This window comes from Sarcophilus harrisii, chromosome 1 (genome assembly GCF_902635505.1).
Source record: "Sarcophilus harrisii chromosome 1, mSarHar1.11, whole genome shotgun sequence".
In the NCBI taxonomy this organism is placed as follows: Eukaryota; Metazoa; Chordata; class Mammalia; order Dasyuromorphia; family Dasyuridae; genus Sarcophilus; species Sarcophilus harrisii.
Genome location: NC_045426.1, coordinates 64035570 through 64054495, shown reverse-complemented (window position 1 = coordinate 64054495; position 18926 = coordinate 64035570). Strand labels below are relative to the sequence as shown.

The window sequence follows — 18926 nt, the reverse complement described above, 5'->3', positions numbered from 1 at the left end:
GATTGGCCTGCTTCACTTTGAATGAAGTGACTGCCCTTTCTTTAGCAATGACAAAGAGTTGCCCCTAATCCAGAGGGAAATCCAGATAAACAGGACAGCTTTGAAAATCACATGTTAAATTTACTATATTTACTAAATTTACTAGATTACTCCAAAGGAAAAGCAGGCTATACATAATGGACTTGTAGTTTCAGGTACAACCCTCATTTTTCTGTTCAACTTTGTATATGGATTTGTTAATTTGATTTGTTAAGTTCAAAATCTGTTTAAATTAAAGAGAAAGGTGCTTTTTCTCACAATGCTCCTGAGAAATCATAGCAAATCTTTGCAAACCCACCTCAAAGATGAGCAAACTGAGGCACAATTTAATTGATTTTTTTTCCCCAAGGTTTCAAATTAACTAGTAGCAGAACTAGATTTTAAGTCCATTTGGGCTTAGATTCCAACTTCAGTAATCTTTACCATACCACAGACGTTTGTTTAAAACATGGGAGAAAGGCCAGTAAGACTAATATGACTGTAAACACTGGGAATGTTTGATTTATAGTGGAATGCCAAAGAAATATTCTTAAATGAATGCTCAGAAAGAAAGTGGAGATAAGCCAACTTTTCACTGAAGTCCCAAATCCAGGTTCAGGGGGAGAGAAGAATACAGAAATCTGTTGATTGGGGTGCTTAGCACACAGATTCTTCCTTCTTTCTGTGACAAAGAATTCCCCCTTCTCCAAAATGGAATTCATCAAGGAGCAAAACTGGACAGGGGCCAGTGATCACCTAAATTCTATTTTCTAAACTTCCTGACAGCGAGGACAAATACTTCTTTGTTTTTTTTTTCCCACAGTGCTTACCTAGCATTTTACATAAAGTAAATAAACTATGAACATAAATGGATATTTAAAGAACATCCTGCCCATCCAGCTTGGCTTGATAATCAATTGGTAATCAATTCCACTTCCTATATTATCAGATCACATCTTTTCTTTCCTTTTTTTTTTTTTAAACCATCATTTTTATTAGTATCATATAAACATTTATAATATACAAAGTATTTTCCCCAAATAATCTCATGAGGCTGGCAATGCAAACATGTTCCTCTCTTTTCTACTGGCTGGTTCTTTTGCGGGAATTTTGTTTGGTTGTTTAGCAATGAAATAAAAATCATAATGTTCACCACAAGGAGGCGTTTTAGAAGTGTTCTGAATCCCACCGATTTCAGGTAAGGAAGAATTGTATATATAAGAACATTTAAAAACGAGATCTTATAGTAAATATTGCAAAGAGAAGTAACAGGAAATTCAATTTAAAAAATTAAAAAGCCAATTAAAAAATTAAAAGCCAATTAAGTAGACCAGAATCAATGCGATTCTTAGCACCATGTCAGGTCTCATTCAATCATTCAATGAAGTGACTGCCCTTTCTATAGCAATGACAAGGAACTATCCTCAGTCCAGAGGGAAATGCAGGTAAATAGGACAGCTTTGAAAGTCACATGTTGAATTTATTGTATATTCCAAAGGAAAAATAAGTTTCAGATAACAGACTTGTGGTTTCAGGTACAACCCTCATTTTTCTGTTCAACTTTTATATGGATTTTTTCTCACTCATTCAGACAACTTACAGAGAAGGGACTCTAAAGATTATTTAATCCAATGCCCTTTATTTTACAGATGAGTAAACTAGAAGAGAAAGGAAAAGTGACTTATCCAATGTCACACAACTAATAAAGGAAAAATCCAAGATTTGACTCTTAGTACTCTAACTTCCAATTCACAGTCCTTTTCTACTACTCTACCTTAAACATTTTCATTTATTCTTTCAGCCAACAGCTATTTACTGAATAGCTTCTATATGCAAAATATTATGTTAAGTACTATGGGGTAGAAAAATATGAGTAAGATATAGATAAACCTTTTCAGTGTAGTATATAGATAGCACAGTAATCACAGGGATATCATTAATAGTATGTAATAATTTTAGTAGTGATAATTATAATAATAATTCCTAGCTATATAGAGCCAAAGACATTCCCTATTCTGACTCCCTTAATTTTACAAAGAAAGAAAAAAATTATGACTCAGACAAGGTGAGCGATTTGCTTAAAATATCATAGCTAAGTAGTGGAAGGTGTTCTTCCTTGGGTTGTCCTGACCTAACTCAGTGTTCTTTTCACTATACTATGTCATGCATAAAACTAATAGAACACAAAACATGAAAGTACAAATAAGAGAAGAACAAAGGAACACTAACAGGGTTCTCAGAGAAATTATTTCTGTTTGGGGAGTGAAGGGAGGATGTCACATTTGGGCTACACATAATATAGTAGTATGGAAACAACACTAGATTTGGTGTTAAGACATGTGGATTCAAATCATATGCCATGTCTTAAGTCTCCAATAGTATAAATATATTAATTGACTCCTCTAATAAGGGCTACCTTCTAAATATACATGTTGTTCCCTCTTTAACTCATTCTTGATGAGAGTAAGATTCCAGAACTACCTGTTCTCCCTTCTCCTAACTTCTTTTGCATCAATATTTCCTTTAATGCCTCATTTGCATGAGATAATTACTCTTATTCATCTCTCTCTACAGTTTTATTTTTTTAGAATCACCTCATCATATTCAGTTCAGCTGATACTTTTCTTTCAAAATACTAAAATAGGAGCAGCTAAATGACACAGTAGATAGGGCACTGGTCCTGGAGTTAAGAGGACCTGAGTTCAAATCCAGCCTCATAAAGTTAACACTAGCTATGTGACCATGGGCAAGTCACTTAACCCTAATTGCCTCACAAAAAAGACATTAGAAGGGTCTAGAATAAAAATTTTTCTAAGTTCAAAAATAAGAGGGCAAGGAGATTGAGTAGAAGAGAAGAAGGATTGTTGGAGGATTAGTAGGTTAAGGAACAAGAGGGCAAGGTAGGGAGTAGAAGTAAAGCAAAGGAGTGAGGAGAAATAGGGTAAATAGGGTGAGAAGGATAGAGAGGAAGAATAGGAAGGAGAAAAATACACAATAAGTAATTATAGATTATTAATTAATAAAGTAATTAATTAAGTAATTATAGATTAGAATGTGAAGGAGATGAATTTACCCATTAAACAAATAAATAGCAGATTAAAATTTTTAATTCAATAATATGTTGCTTTCATTACAAAAATGAGAACAGAACAGTTCTCCAGTTTTAAAAGTTCTATTTCTCCTGAATATTATAAGTCAAATTTTCCCCTAAGCTTGTCCCAAAAACTTGAAAGTCTTTGAGTTCATTAAATATCCTTTTTTTCCAGGACGATATTTAATTTTGTTTAGCAAGGGTAAGTTATCCTTGGTTCTAACTCTAGTTCTTTTGCTCTACAGAATACAGTTTTGTAAGACCTATGGTCCTTCAAAGTAGCAGCTGCTAGGTCTTGTATAATCTTTATTTTAGCTACATGATATTTAAAATGTTTTCTTCTTGTTGTTTCTATTCTCCTTAATCTAGAAGTTTTGAAACTTAGGAATGATATTCCTGTAAGTATTCCTCCTGCGATCTCTTTCAGATGGTGATCAGTAGATCTTTTTCTAGTTCTATTTTGCCTTCTTGTTGCAGAACTTGCAGGAAATTATGTTTGATAATTTCTTGTCATATATCAAAGTTGGTTTTTGTTAGTCATAATTTTCAGGTAGTCCAATGATTTTTATATCATTTCTTCTAGATCTGTTCTCCAGATCAGTCATTTTCCTAATAAGATATTTTATTTCTTCTTCTATTTGTTCACTCTTGATTTTGTTTTATAATTTCTTAGTGTCTTAGAACATTGTTAGCTTCTTCTTACCCAATTTTGCTTTGCAAGGAATTATTTTCTTCCTTCAATTTTTGATTCTCTATTTCCAGGTGGCTGACTTTCCTTTCATAATTTTCTTGATTTTCTTGGATTGCTCTTATTTTTTTCCCTGACCCTACTGATTTTAAGGCCCTTCCAAAATGCAGATTTTCATGAATATGTTTCCATATTTCCATACTGAACAATAAGGACAAGGTGGGCAAGGATAAGGACAAGGTGGCAAAACTTAGGAAACAAAGTGTCAAAAGCTTTTACAAAGCTGATTCCTCTATCTATTTTCTTTGTTGGAGATGGGTGGGGATTGGAGGAACTAAAAAGTCTTTCATTTCTCAGATGGAGCCAAGCTTTAAATGAAAATAACTGTAATGAAGTAATAAGGTATAAGTAACTGAGCTCAAGTCCAGAAGAGGGGTGGAAAATGGGATGGAAAAGCACATACATATCTGAAGCTGGTGAGTGAATGGTGCAAGTCAGAAAGAGCTTGAAAAAGAAATTGGTAGGAGTTGCAAAACATACTTCATACTTATTCCTTGCTAAGAACCATTTATTCCCTTTTCCATGATTCTGAGTACATTCTTGGCCACAGAGTAGACAATAAATCAGAATGGTTGACTAGTTAACCCAAGAATGGAGCCTTGGGACAGAACCTGTGATTTCACTGACACAAGGAATTCCCAGATGATGAAACTCTTTTTACCACACGGATTGGTACCTTCTCTGCAGCTTGTAATTTCAGAGAGTTGTCTAGAGCCTTTAGAGATTAAATGACTTGATCAGGATTACACAGCCAATATGTATCAGAGGTCGATCTTAAACTTTAAGACCAACTTTCTTTTTTTCTTTCATATTTAATGTTATTTTTTCATAATATATCTAAAATAATTTTTATTATTCATCTTTTAAAATTTTGAATTCCAAATTCTCTGCCTTCCCTATGATTGAGAAGGCAAGAAATAATATAGCTTATATACAAGCAATCTTGCAAAACCTATTTCTGTATTAGTCTATTGTGAAAGAAAAACAGACTAAAAAACAAGAAAAATAAAAAAAAAAAAACCTTTTAAAAAAATTGCCCCAGTCTATATTCAAACTTCACCAGTTCGTTCTTTATCCTAAGTCTTTTGGAATTGTCAAACCAGCTTTCCCCCCAGTTTCATGTGGAGTCTCTCAAGGTAGCATTAAAGTAAGGAAAAGAAGGGTTATTTCTGAAAACAAGGACATGTCGGGAGAAAAGGTTAAGTCCTATCAAAAGACAGACAGAGCAATAACAGAGGAAGAAAAGCTCTCAGGTATCATTTCTCTGGCACCCCTCCCAGCAAGAGAGTACATTTCCCTTAAGGCCACACTTGCAGGCTTACCTGGGTCATTGTGACTGTGTTGGACTACAAAGGTTGAGTACAGTCTGAGAAGATACAATAGAAAAGCAAAGTCTGTTGCAATGGGAGCAAATACTTCCCCCCCAAGCTCCCAAACAGTTCAGTTTCCCTCCAAAGAGGTAGTTTTGGGTATGGTTGTTATAGATAAATGAAATTAGACAGGCACAGATAAACTTTCAGGATAGAAAGCAGAGGCCCCAATTCTTCCTTCTCATATGATAAAATGACACAGACCACAGAGAGGGAGGGGGTATGAAGGGAAAGTCTGGCACACAGTAATGTTGGGTGAAATGATCTGAGGTGAAGGTCAAACAGAAAAGGAAGTTTGGAGAAAGGAAAAGCAGTGGCATTTTATTAAAAAATAAAAAATTATCTTTTAAAAATTCTTAAGAAAAAAAGAAGCAATTTTCCCCCTTGTATTCATTTATGGTTCTTCACTAAGCTGAAAAAAGAAAAGAAGAAATATAATAAAAAAACAAGATGACAAGACTACAAATCAAAAAGCATTTTAATTTTAAAAGTCAGAGGCAGTTAGATGGCACAATGAATAGAATATTGGACTTGGATTTAGAAAACCTGAGTTCAAATTCAGCTTCAGATGAGTCTGGGCAAGTCACTTAACCCTGTTTACCTCAGTTTCCTCATATGTGAGATGAACTAGAAAAGGAAATGGCAAACTATTCCAGTTTCTTTGCCAAAAAAAATCCCCAAATGGCATGAAGAATGGGACATGACTGAAAGGACTGAATGATAGCAGCTTAACTGCTATCTGTTAGCACCCAACTGTAAAATGGAGATAAGGATAGCATCTACTTTCTAAGGTTCTGGTGAAGATCAGATGAGACATGTGGAAAGTGCTTCTCCTAATACCTGGCAAATAGGAACTTTCCTTGGCACCATGCCTTGCCTTGTCTTCTACCCTGACTACAATGTTGAGAATAATAAGAGCAGGCATGAAGTCAGCATGATTGACTAAGTTAACCACAGATAAGGGTAAGCAATTCAGAAAGAATTCATCCAAAAAGCTTTAGAAACCCTTAAAAACTAAAGTTTTAGTATTCTTCCAGGAGGCGAAGGGGAAGGCTGGAGAATTAAATTTTAAAACAAAGCTGATTATATAAAATCAATTAATGAGACACTTCAAGGTGGTGGTAGTAGATTGTCCCAAATTCTAGTCATCATATCTCTCTCTTATCACTTGTAGATCCCTTTCCAAGACAGCACAAAATGTCAGCAAAGAACTCCATTGTGAAAAATGCTCAGAGATTAGCTGAGCAAGTAAACTTCAGGGTCCAGTAGTGGCTGAATTTATAATATAGAACCAATAGATCATATGTGTCTAAGTTTAGAGAAAAACACAAAAGGTTAGGAATCAGAAGAGGTAGATTTGAGAGGCCCCTCTTCTGCCTTTTCCCAACTACAGAAGCTTGATCAACTATTTTCACTTCTCTAGAACCAAGGTTCTTCCTTGTAAAATGAGGAAGTGCACTAGGTAATCCTAAAGATCTCTTCTGTGTGAAAGGGTTTGGTTCAACAGATTTTTAGCAACTTCTCACAGAGTTATGGAAAGAGACAAAGACAATCATATCAAAGACAAAGTTTATGTCTCCATTCTTTGGCCAGCCAGATCCCATAATTACTTTCTTTCTGAAGTCTTTCCCTTACCTTATTTAATGTCCATATCTCAGGTAAAATGAAAGGTGCAGAACCCCAGGCAGATGGGAAACTTGTATTTCAAGATTTTAAATAAAGAAATCTTTGTGGTTGTAAAGTTAACCCTTGGTGCTCATTGAGATGAGCAATTCAAAATTATAGTTATATATACTATATATATATATATATATATATATATATATATACATACTATATAGAATATATAGTACTAAAATATCCTAAATATATAGTACCTAAAAGTCTGACATAGGGAAGAAGGGTTAGACTTTGGGAGGTTGCTGAAGAACAGACCTCAGAGCAAGTAGAAACTTCCTAATGGAATACAGGTTAGATAAAAAGACCTTTTGATGTCTATCACTGACAGCTCCAGGATCTAGGATCAGCAATTTAGGATAAGAGTAGGGAAGGAAAGCCATTGTTCCCTTTTATTCCCTTCTACCACCTCTGCCTCCTAGGATCCTCTCAAACCTGTCTGCCCATGGGCCAATGGCAGATTGGATCAGCATCCTCTCTTCTGACTCTACCTTCTCCACCATGTCAATTTCCCTAGTCCATCTCTCAAAAGGAACCAAGTATATGAAAACCTGGCATGCCATTTCAAACAGGTTGCCAATCCCTGGTCTTCTGAATGCTAAAAAGGCTAGACATAAGTAAAAGAAAAATCCTTCAGTTATCTGGCTATTTTCAACTATTTGATTGGCTATCACGGTGAAGACAAACTCCTAGATAAAAGACTTAAAATCTGAGCTTTTTGTTCAGATGTTCTGGTATTACATTTGGACTTTGTTTTTTAATTAATTGCTTTATTTTTTTCTGGTTATAAATGTATATCAATCCTTTTATTTCCTATGAAGCTTTTTATTTTCAAAATTCATGCATAGATAGTTTTCGACATTCAACTTTGCAAAACTTTGTGTTCCAAATTTTATTAATCTTTTTAATATGTTTCTTTATAAATCATGTTGGGAGAAAAAAATCATAACAAAAGGAAAAAACTACAAGAGGAAAAAAATGGGAAAAAAGTGAACATAGCATGTATTGATTTACATTCAACCTCTATAATTCTCTTTCTGGATGCAGATGGCCATTGGACTTTGTTAAGAGAAACAGCACAAAGGTCATTTCAGCTTAAAAAATGGACAGTGAATAACCAGCTTTTTATAAATCCTGAGTCAACATCTGAAATTGTGCCCAAGCATTTTGCCCATATTGCCTATGGTTGCAATAACTCAGATTGAAAAGTTAAAGGAAAAAACAGACACTGACTATTCTGCATGGTTATTCTCAAGTCGCATACTTTGCCCTTTGGGTCTGTTATTATTCAGTGATGTAAGACCCTTGGACTGTACTGCCTGAACTGGTTTGCTACTTCCTTCTCCAATAGATTATGGCAAATAGAGGTTAACACTGACTCAGGATGACAAAGCAAGAAAGTGTCTGAGACCAGGTTTGAACCTAGTATTCCAGACCTAGTGCTCTATCCACCAAGTCATCTAACTGCTTCTTAACATTATGCTAATTTCTTTGAGAGGAAAAAGTTAAAAGATTCATAGCTATAGGAGGAAAAACCCTGAATTTGGAGTCAGATAACATGAACTTGAAACCTCAGCTCTGCCACTTAACAAACTGTATAATGCTGAGCAAGTCATTTAACCTCTCTAGGTCTTAGTTTCTCTAATTGTAAAATGAGTGCATGGGAAGATGAATTCTGAAGTCTTTCTAATTGTCAAATAGAAAAACCTATAATCTTTATTGTTAATAGCATGAACAGTGGGACAGCTGGAGGACTTAGGTATAAAGCCTAACTCTGACACTTACTGTAGTGACTGACATATGGCACTTTAGATAAATCTTAGTTTCCTTCTGGGCAAAAAATAAAAGGGTGGACCAAGATGACCTCTGAGATACTATCCAGTCCTAACTTCTACAACCCTAATAATTGTAAAAAGTTAGAACTAAAGGAACCTTGTCAATATTCTGCTTTTTATAAATAAACTGTGATCTGAAGAGCTTGCCATTTGATCAATAATAATTAACATTTATATCATGCTTACTATCATGCTAAGTATTTACAATTATTATCTCATTTGATCCTCACAACACCACCAGATAGTAGTTGCTATTATTATCTCCATTTTACAGATGAGGAAACTGAGGCAAACAATGGTTAAGTAATTTGCCCAGGTCTACACAATTAGTAAATGTCTCAGACCACATTTGAATTCAAGGCTTCTTGACTACCAGCCCTGAGTTTTGAGCCACTAAGGTCACAGCTAGCTTGGAATAGTCAATAAAAGGTCACTATCTCATCAATAATCAGGTTATTCTAAAGGCATTTACTTTGCCCTATGAATAAGAGGAGGAAACTCTGGTGCTCTGCCCCTGTGAATAAGAGGGGGAACGCCCAGAGTCCTGGGATTATAATTTACTCTGAAATTTGTATCTGCTTTTGTTTCCCCATAGCACCAACAAGGGTGCTATATAATATAATATAATATAAATGATGCTTTATAAAACTGAAAGCATCATGGAAATGTGAGATTACACTATCACCAAATAAACTGATGTTGACCTTGAGAGTCATCTCATCTAACTGTCTCATTTTACAGGTGAGAAAACTGAGACTTAGAAAAAGGAAATAGCTCATCCGAGGTCAAACAAGTAAATAACATAAAGAAGCAAAATATTGACAGGCTTAAATGTTCATCTCAGTAGTTCTCAGTCCAATCAGAATAGGGAAACTTTTTCTTCAGCCTTTCCTCTCTACACCTAAAGTCCATAGCCTAGGCCATCAGTGTCTAGTTATGAGAAAGAAAAATCAGAAAACCACTTCCCTGGAAAGGTGAAGTGTCCCTAAACAAGCTTGAAAAGCTGACAATGAAACACTTTTGTACAAGATCTGCTCAAAGAGAACATGAGAGACTTGAGAAAGAGATGCCCTCAGAAATGAGGTATTAAAGACAGAAAGAGATGCAAAGTGTAAATGAAGAAGACAAGAGGAACAAAATCTACATTAAATACATTAGTATCCTAAAGCTAGCAGAGGCTGCAGAAGAATGGAGGAAACTCAGACTGAGATGGAGAGTTTTTAAAACATCAGAGGATGACTCAATTATCTTCTTCTCTGCCCAGAGACACAACGGAGATAAATTCTGCCCAGAACAGGGCTTTTCATTAAGAAACAAACAAAAAAGACTGATGGGTGCAGTGTGTGAGATCAGATCTTTCCTGTTGCCTGAAGCAAGCAGCCCTGATGTATTTATTTCTCACTCTCTTTTTCTATATCCACCAAAAAAGAGCAAAACCATAAGAAAGTATTGGTGTGGCACTTTATGGTAGAGCAGACATTCATTTAATTAGAAAAAAAGACTTTATTTATTTTTGAATTGACAGATACATTTCTTTTAAAACTTTTTTTTTTTTTTTTTTTTTTTTTTTTTGCTGAGGCAATTGGGGTTAAATGACTTGCCCAGGGTCACACAGCTAGGAAATAAAACATTTTTTAATTTTTATTTTCAAATTCCAAATTCTCTCCTTCCCTTTACCCCATTTCCTAACTTCTGAGAAAGCAAGAAATATGAGTCATTTCATGTCTACAGATAATCATCAGAGAAATCATTCTTGAATATGGAAAAATATTTAGAAGAATTGTATGTGTTTAATCTATATTGATTTGCTTGCTGTCTTAGGAAGCGAGAGAAAAAATTTGGAACACAAGGTTTTGCAAAGATGAATGCTGAAAACTCTTTGTATATGTTTGGAAAAATTAAAAAAACTATTTAAAAAATAAAATAAATTAAAATTTTAAATTTTTTAAAAAGATAAGTCATTTTAACTGGGCCAGAGAATGATCATACAAAGTTCTATTAGTCTTAGCCATTGGCATTAAAATTAATTTTTCTGGTGCCTCTTGCTCTAGACTATCCATCTCCCTGGGGAGTTCTCCATAAAGGGTTTCCTCCTTTTGAGTAGAAGCTTCTCCTGAGATAATAAGATCTCTGGGCCTCAATTTCCCCATCAGTAAAAAAAGGAGTTGGAGTGGTCACTTCTCAGGGTCTTTCTACTATGACATTCAATGATATTGATGCTCTTCTTTTCTCTATCTATACCCTTTGAATTTAGTTTTCTCTCTGTGTTAATGTAAGTCCCCGTCTCCATAATTTAGGGTTACGATTGACCTTACACCTCATCTAGTACAACCTGTTGGTTTTATATAATAGGAAACTTGCCCAAGAGCATACAAGTAGCAAACAACAAAACAAGAATCAGAATCTGAGTCCCTTGCCCAGGTGTCAGATGCAATTTCTTTTCTTCCATACTTTTGGAAAATCACCAGTGCCTAAGCTAGTGTCAGTCAGTCAATCAGTTAGCATTTATTAGCAGTATCAGACAAGTGAAAGGGGCATAAATAAAAGATTTTACAAAAGTAGAAACAACAAGGCGACAAGATTCTGAATACAGAAAGCAAGAGAAAGTCTGAATGATTAGAATGTAATGGTATTCTTGACAGGAACAGGAAACTTAGAAAGAGGGGTTTGGGGAAAAACACAAATTCAGTTTTGGATATGTTGGATTTCATATGTCTGTGATATACGTAGTTCGAGATGTCTAGTAGGTAGTGGGAGATGTGAGACTGGAGGCTAGTAGAAAGGTGAGGACTGGAGAAATCAATTTGAGAATTATCAGCATAGAGATAATAACTGACTCCATAGAAGCTAGTGGGATTGCCAGGGGGAACAGTATAAAAAAAGAAGAGAACCCATGTACAGAGATTTGGGATCTCTCATGGTTAGTGGTCTTAACCTGGATGAAGATCTAGCTTGTAGAGTTTATGGGAAAGGAGAGTGACATGGTCATACCTGCATTTTAGGAAAATAAGTTTAGGAACTCTGGGAAGACAATATTGGAGAGGGGAGAGACTTCTCGCAAGAAAACCAATTATAATACACACACACACACACATATATATTATACATGTATATATTATAATAACACAGGCAAATGTCAGAGATGAGGGTCAGAAAGTGGCCATATTAGTGGACAGAAGGGGGTGAATACAACCTGTTGCAGAGATAAAATTGGTAAGATTTGGTAACTCATTGTGAATGAGAAAGTGAGAAAGAATGATGAGTAAGAATAGTGACTGTGGTTTGTGGCAGACCTTTTTGTAGTGGCTAGAAACTGGAAACTGAATGGATGTCCATCAGTTGGAGAATGGCTGAATAAATTGTGGTATATGAAAATTATGGAATATTACTGTTCTGTAAGAAATGACCAACAGGATGATTTCAGAAAGGCCTGGAGAGACTTACACGAACTGATGCTGAGTGAAATGAGCAGGACCAGGAGATCATTATATACTTCAACAACAATACTAGATGATGACCAGTTCTGATGGATCAGGCCATCCTCAGCAACGAGATCAACCAAATCATTTCTAATGGAGCAGTAATGAACTGAACTAGCTATACCCAGAAAAAGAACTCTGGGAGATGACTAAAAACCATTACATTGAATTCCCAATCCCTATATTTATGCCCACCTGCATTTTTGATTTCCTTCACAAGCTAATTGTACAATAATTCAGAGTCTGATTCGTTTTGTACAGCAAAATAATGTTTTGGTCATGTATACTTATTGTGTATCTAAGTTATATTTTAATATATTTAACATCTACTGGTCATCCTGCCATTTAGGGGAGAGGGTGGGGGGGTAAGAGGTGAAAAATTGGAACAAGAGGTTTGGCAATTGTTAATGCTGTAAAGTTACCCATGTATATATCCTGTAAATAAAAGGCTATTAAATTAAAAAAAAAAAAAAAAAAAAGAATAGTGACTGTGAGTTTTTCCTGTGAGAAAAACTGTGAGAGTGGCTCCATTGACAGAAAGAGGGAAGTTCAAAAGCATGCGGAATTTAGGAAGACAAAATATGTTTTGGACATGTTGAGTTTCATATGTCTCTGGGAGATCCATTTGAAATAGCTGATAAGCAGAACTGTATGATCAAGTGTCAGGAGAGAGACAATGGCTAATTATGTAGATCAGGGAAGTCACTGCCATAAAGATGAAAATTAAACCCATGAGATCTGATGAGGTTTTCAAGAGAGTATAAAGATAGAAAAGAAATGGAATTAGGGAGAATATTATGGAACCTGAACCAACAAAGTCAAATACTAAGGAGAGGAAAAGAAGAATGAGGATTGAGAAAAGACAGATTTGTCCATTAAGAAATCATAGGTATGTGGATAAGAGATGTATATTCAATCAAACAAGAGATAAGGCAATTACAAAAAACAAAATATATAACTTTGATTACCTAAAACTTACAAGTTTCTGTACAAACAAAACTAATGCACCTAGGATAAGAAGTGAAGAGGCTGAATGTGAAAAAAAATCTTTGTATAAAGCATTTGATCCTGTTGCTCCTTCTTCTTCTGGATACTCTCTTCTCTTGAGATTTTTGTGACAGTGATTTCTTTACTTATCTGCCTGATCCATTCTTCTCATTCCCTTTTGTTGAATTGCATCTATTTCATACTTATTATGGTGTTCTTTCTCTTTTCTCTTTATACTATCTCATTTGGTAACCTCATCAGCTTCCATGAATTATTTCTATAAAAATATTCTCAGATATCTGAACCTAATCTTTTCTCAACTATGCACAGTATCAACTGTCCTCCCCCTTCTAAATAGGTATACATAGATTTTTGGCTGTAAAATAAGGAAACTGAAGTAGATGATCTCAAAAATTCATCCCAGATTTCTCTTCCAGACATTACACATTATCTGATTTCAGACACAGGATGCTCATTACTTATTCCTCCCAAAACTAGGCAATCCAATCTCCTGACTTTGTGCCTTTGTTAAAGGCTGGCCCTTCTGCATGGAATCCATTCCTTCCTCAATTCTGCCTCTTAAGATCTGGTTTGGAACCAAATAATTTTGAAAGGCTTAAGAACTGTGATCAACCATGAACCCTGAGCATCAATGATAAAGAGAGCTATCCACTTCCTGAAAAAAATGAAAGACAAAATATGCACAAAAGGATACATTTTAGTAGAAGATCTGAGTTAGAATTTGACCTCAGACTGGATAAGACATTTAACTCCCCTTAGCCTCAATTCCCACAACCATAAAACAGGGCTGATTCCTTCAACATGAATGTTTGTTCCAGCTATGTTGACTGCCTGGATAGTAAGAAAGAGGCATTATTATAACAATATATCAAACTGTCTTTACCCTCTGATATTGTCTCCATTTCTTCCTTTACAAAATGATCTTTACATTTTGGCCTATCTCAAACACTGAGGCACAAGAATTCTAATGCCCAACCATATAAGACATCATGGTGCATGAGCTATTATCTTTTAAATCTCATTTAGTATCTCATATCATTTGGATAGTCGAACTATCCAAAGTCCAAAGGATAAGCTTCAAAGCAGAAAGATTTTTAGAGTCTGATTGAGACCAGTTTCTAGGAGAACTAACTGATACTTCCATTCTTGGGGAAATTTGCTCTCTGTACACACCAGGAAATCCCAAAGTCCTAGCACCAGCCCTAGAACACAACTGGACTCAGGAAGGCAGGGCTTCCAGAATTCAAATTTGACACCAGACACTTACTAGCTATATAACTGTAAGCAAGTCAATTAAACCTCATTGCCTCGGAAGATGAACTAGAGAAGAAAAATGGCAAACCACTCCAATATCTTCTTGACAAGAAAATCCCAAATGGGATCGCGAAGAGTCCCAACAACAACAATATTCTGATATTTCACAAAGGCAGGAAAAGTACTGTCAGATAAACCCTTTAATGAAAAATTGTCCCTGAAGTAATTCAGAGATTGTACAATTTTTCCTTGATTATCAAGCTAGCACACGGGAACATACGATACATTATCAGTGTCGATATATTAGAACTAAGAAGGAGGATTTGAAGATCACAGTTAAAATCGAAAGGGACTTTAAAGGCCACTTACTTCACAACCCCTTCTAGTCTATACATCGGGACATAGAATACATTATCAGTGTCGATATAACACAACCAGGAGATAAGGGCAATGGAAAAGGACTTCAAAAGCCACATGCTTCAATCAACCTGCTCATTTTACAGGTGGAGAAACGGAAGGCAGGGAGATAAGGTGGCCTGACCGGCGTCCCACAGGCAGTAAGCCTCAGAGGTAAGTTTTAAGCTCCGATCTCCTAACTTAATTAACACCGGTGTGCGTTCCATTATCTCGTCCTGCTACTTCACTTTTCCAGAGGAAGAAACTGACAGCTAACGCGCTAACGCGCTGAGGAGGGAAGAGTAGCGGGGATTCTGGCTCCAAGGCCGGTGTTCTTCTCACCACCACAAGCTGCAGTAGCCGAACCCAAACCAAGTGGGGAGTTTCCGAGGAAGGGAGGCCTAAGACTCTCGGAAGAGACCTGGAGAGCGTGTGCGGAAATGCGGCCGCCCGTTGATCCCGGGGTCTACTCTCAGCATCCCCGGGCGCCCGGATACTCCTCCCCAAAAGTAGACGGTTCTCACCTTTCTTCCGGATCAGAGATCTAGATCCAGGCTCTGCGAGTCACACACAGAGTACGGCTTCTCCAAAGCATCTAGCTGCTTGCAACTACGAATAGCCTCTGCATCCGTCCCGCACCTAGCCAATGAGAATGCTGCTCCCCGAAACTCCTCGGTTGGGAAGGCGGAGCACTGAGTGGACGTGGCCAGAGAAATCCCGGGCTTGCCTCTCATAGGTAGGCTCGGGCTGGAAGTGGGCTGGCTTTTCGTTTGCTGCTCGCCAGGGACGCAATAATTTTTGGTCATTTTGCGCAGCTAAGGCGACCTCTTGAAACAGTCCCCATTGGGTGGGAAGAAGCTGCTCATTAAAACAATCCCAATCCCTGTCCTCGTTAATGGGAAGGCCCAAGACTTAATTAGGGAATCCCTTCTGGTCCCGGAAATGACTGCTTCTTAGTTTCCCTAAGAAAAGGGACCACAATAAAGAAATAGAGCATTGAAACAAATTAGAATACTAATTAAAAATGCAGTGATCAAACTTGAGATGGGGAATTGAATAAATGAAAAAGCACTGACCAACGCTATTTATCGGACATTCTGTAAGATTCTGGGGATCCAAAGGAAGGGAAAGTTATGCCTTGATGCAGATGACATTCCAATAGGGCAGGCAGCACAATATTAGGGAGTGAGTGATCTTTGCCCCCGGTCAGAGAAATGATGCAACACAGATGCTGTCAAGTGGGTCCAGATTCAAAGTATGTTTCCATTCCTTACTTAAGATTCTTTGTTATAAAGAAGACTTTTCTGGGGCGGTAAGAATGGTGTTTTTGTTTGTTTTTAAGCAACAACATGACATGTATTGAGAGAGAGAATAAGAGAAAGCACATCGATCCATTAAAGCAATCATTGCTCACATTTCAGAAGTACTTTTAAATGTTCACAGAGCACTTTCCTCACCCCTACATCCCAAAATAAATTGTATAAGGATTATTCCCATTTTATATCTATGCAAACAGACTCAAAGAGATTATATGAAGGCAGCTAAATGGCACAGTGGATAGAGCACTGGATCTGGAGTAACGAGAACTTGAATTCAAATGTGACCTTCCACTCTTATTAGCTGTGTGATGCTGGGCAAGTCACTTAACCCAGCCTGCCTCCAAAATAAAACAAAGAGATCATGATATGATCGGGATCACAGAACTAGAAGTTTAAAATGGCATTAGATTTGGAATTATAGGATTTAGAGCAAGAAGGCAAAGATCGCTTCCCTAGTTCAACTCTCTTGTTCTACTCACTTAAAGAAACAAGTTCACAAGAATTAAGTGAGTCACTCTGTAATATTCTTCTCTAAAATATAATCTTCTCTCGTTGGGGTTTCCTTGGGGACTCTGGAGGCAGCCTTAGTTTCAGTTCAGTAATCACAAGTGCAGCCAGGGATTAAAGTCCAAATCCTTTATTGTGTCCTTCAAAGTCTTGTCTCTTTTCCTGGGGCCCAGTTAGCTTTCTTAGAGACCTATCTCTCTCCTTGGTTCCGAGAGCTCCTGGCACTAGTCCTTTGCCTCTGCCAGCTTCTGCCTCTAGCGTCCTCCAAATGTCTCCAAATCCAAAGGTTTGTGCTTCAGCCTCCAGCCAGCACAAAGGTGGAAAATGGAATGAATCTGTCTCAGCCTCAGAAAGCTTCTAGTGTGTTTGTCCTTTCTGGCCCTGACAGCTCCTCCTTATATGTTCCACACTGAGTATACACCAATCATTATATCACTAGGAAACCATTATTTGTTGTAGGATTAAACTAATGCAAACTAGATTTAACCACTGTCTCCTCAATTCCACTTACTTAGCATCTTGTAAGAATCCTAACATCCCTCAACATCATCTGTGTAGGACAGAGCTGAGTTTTGAATCCAATGCACTTATCACTATATTGACTAGCTTTAATTCCTGAACTACCCTGCACTTACCATTCCTTGTGTGATTTGAGGCAAGTCACTAGTACCTTAACAAGTATTAAACTTTAAATTTTAAAGGATTGTCAAGGTAGAGATTAGCCTTTTTTTTTTGTCCACTCAAGAGCAAAATAGAGAGCAGTGTGTGGAATTGGCAAAGTAAAATTCAGGTTTCATGACAGGAAAATTTTATTATTTACAACTAGTTATTACACAATAAGAGGAAATAACCACTTGAGTATGTCTAACACAGTGTCCTCAAGTATGGGTTTGACTCTGTGGCTATTGAAGTCATGTCCAATTCAAATACTGTCATTATATGACAACCTTTTCTGAATCCTAGTTTCTCATCTTTAAAATAAAAAGGTTGGAATCATTGATTCCTACGATCCTATAAAATTAAAAAGTCTAAGGGTCCTAGTAATTTTCAAGGCTAGTCTCAAACCTAGATATTTAAAACTATATCCTTAAAAATGTTGATATAACTAATAGCCCCTTCTTAACAATCACTTCTTAAGTGCTGTATGTAAAGCACTATGCTATAAATCAGGGATATAAAACCAAAAATAGACATCTCTCCCCTCAAAGGGTTTACATTCTACTGAAGAAGGGAGAGACAAAACAAAATATCTACAAATAATTGAATATTAATGTAGTTGCATTAAAGGTTTTTAGTGTCATCTTATCTAGGGCTCCCCAATCTGACCATGTCAGCCTGCTCTCATTTAATAGCTTCAGTGGCTCCCTATCACTTCCTCACTCAAATATAAAATTCTCATTTTTGGCTTTTAAAGCCTTTCATCACTTGTCTCCTATCTACCTTTTCAGTCTTCTTATACCTTACTCCCTAGTCATATCCTCTGATATAATTACCCTGGTCTCCTTACTCTTCCTTATACAAGACACTCTACCCCCTAACTATAGGCATTTCCACTGACTGTTTCCCATGTCTATAATTCTTTCCCTTATCTTTGCCTCCTGCTTTTCCTGGCTCTTTTCCAAGTCTCAGCAAAAGTCACACTTCTCTATCAAATGCCTTTCTCAGTTTTATTAATCTTAGAGCCTACCCTCTGAGATTAACTTAAATTTATCCTGTATATATCTTGTTTGTACATGATTTCCATGGGGTCTTTCCCATTAACCTTGTGAGCTCCTTGAGTGCTGAGACTATTTTCACTTATTCTTTGGATCCCCAACATTTAGCACAACATGATAAATGATTAACAAATATTTGTCAACTTGATCCACTAACTCCATTAAAACAGATTAGTGAGACATGAGAAAGTGGTAAGACCTGCCATGTGGGTCAATGTTAAGAAATCTTCTACGTAATTGGAGTTTTGGAACTATATGAAATCAGAGCAGAAGGCACTCTCCTCTTATCCTTATCAATAATTTAGATATGGCAAAATTTGATATGGAAGGTGGAACTGAGTCTGGAATTCTTAAAGGGACATATATAATCTGCAAGGCATAGACAGGAAGTAGGGAATGCAAAAGCTGAGCAGAAGCAACAGGACTCAGCTTTCCCAGGACTTAATGATCTAAACCACAAAGAATGGGCAATAGGCAAAGAGAAAAACTAAAAGAAAAAGGAAAAGGCC

General features: G+C 36.6%; 1 protein-coding gene across 2 annotated transcripts in view; it reads right to left on the bottom strand.

The window, feature by feature from the left end:
• BLVRA (biliverdin reductase A) overlaps positions 1–15538 on the bottom strand; it is a 45959-nt gene extending 30421 nt beyond the window's left edge. Inside the window, exon 1 of one of the 2 annotated variants that reach the window (XM_031957028.1) lies at positions 15401–15538. Coding sequence is in view for 1 of the 2 variants with exons in the window: in XM_031957023.1 (XP_031812883.1) it covers positions 5180–5188 (9 nt within the window). In the remaining variant the exon portion in view is untranslated. Of the gene's footprint in view, positions 1–5179; positions 5314–15400 lie in introns of those variants that run through there. The other variant, XM_031957023.1, reaches the window with a different exon arrangement.
• Positions 15539–18926: the final 3388 nt, after the last annotated feature.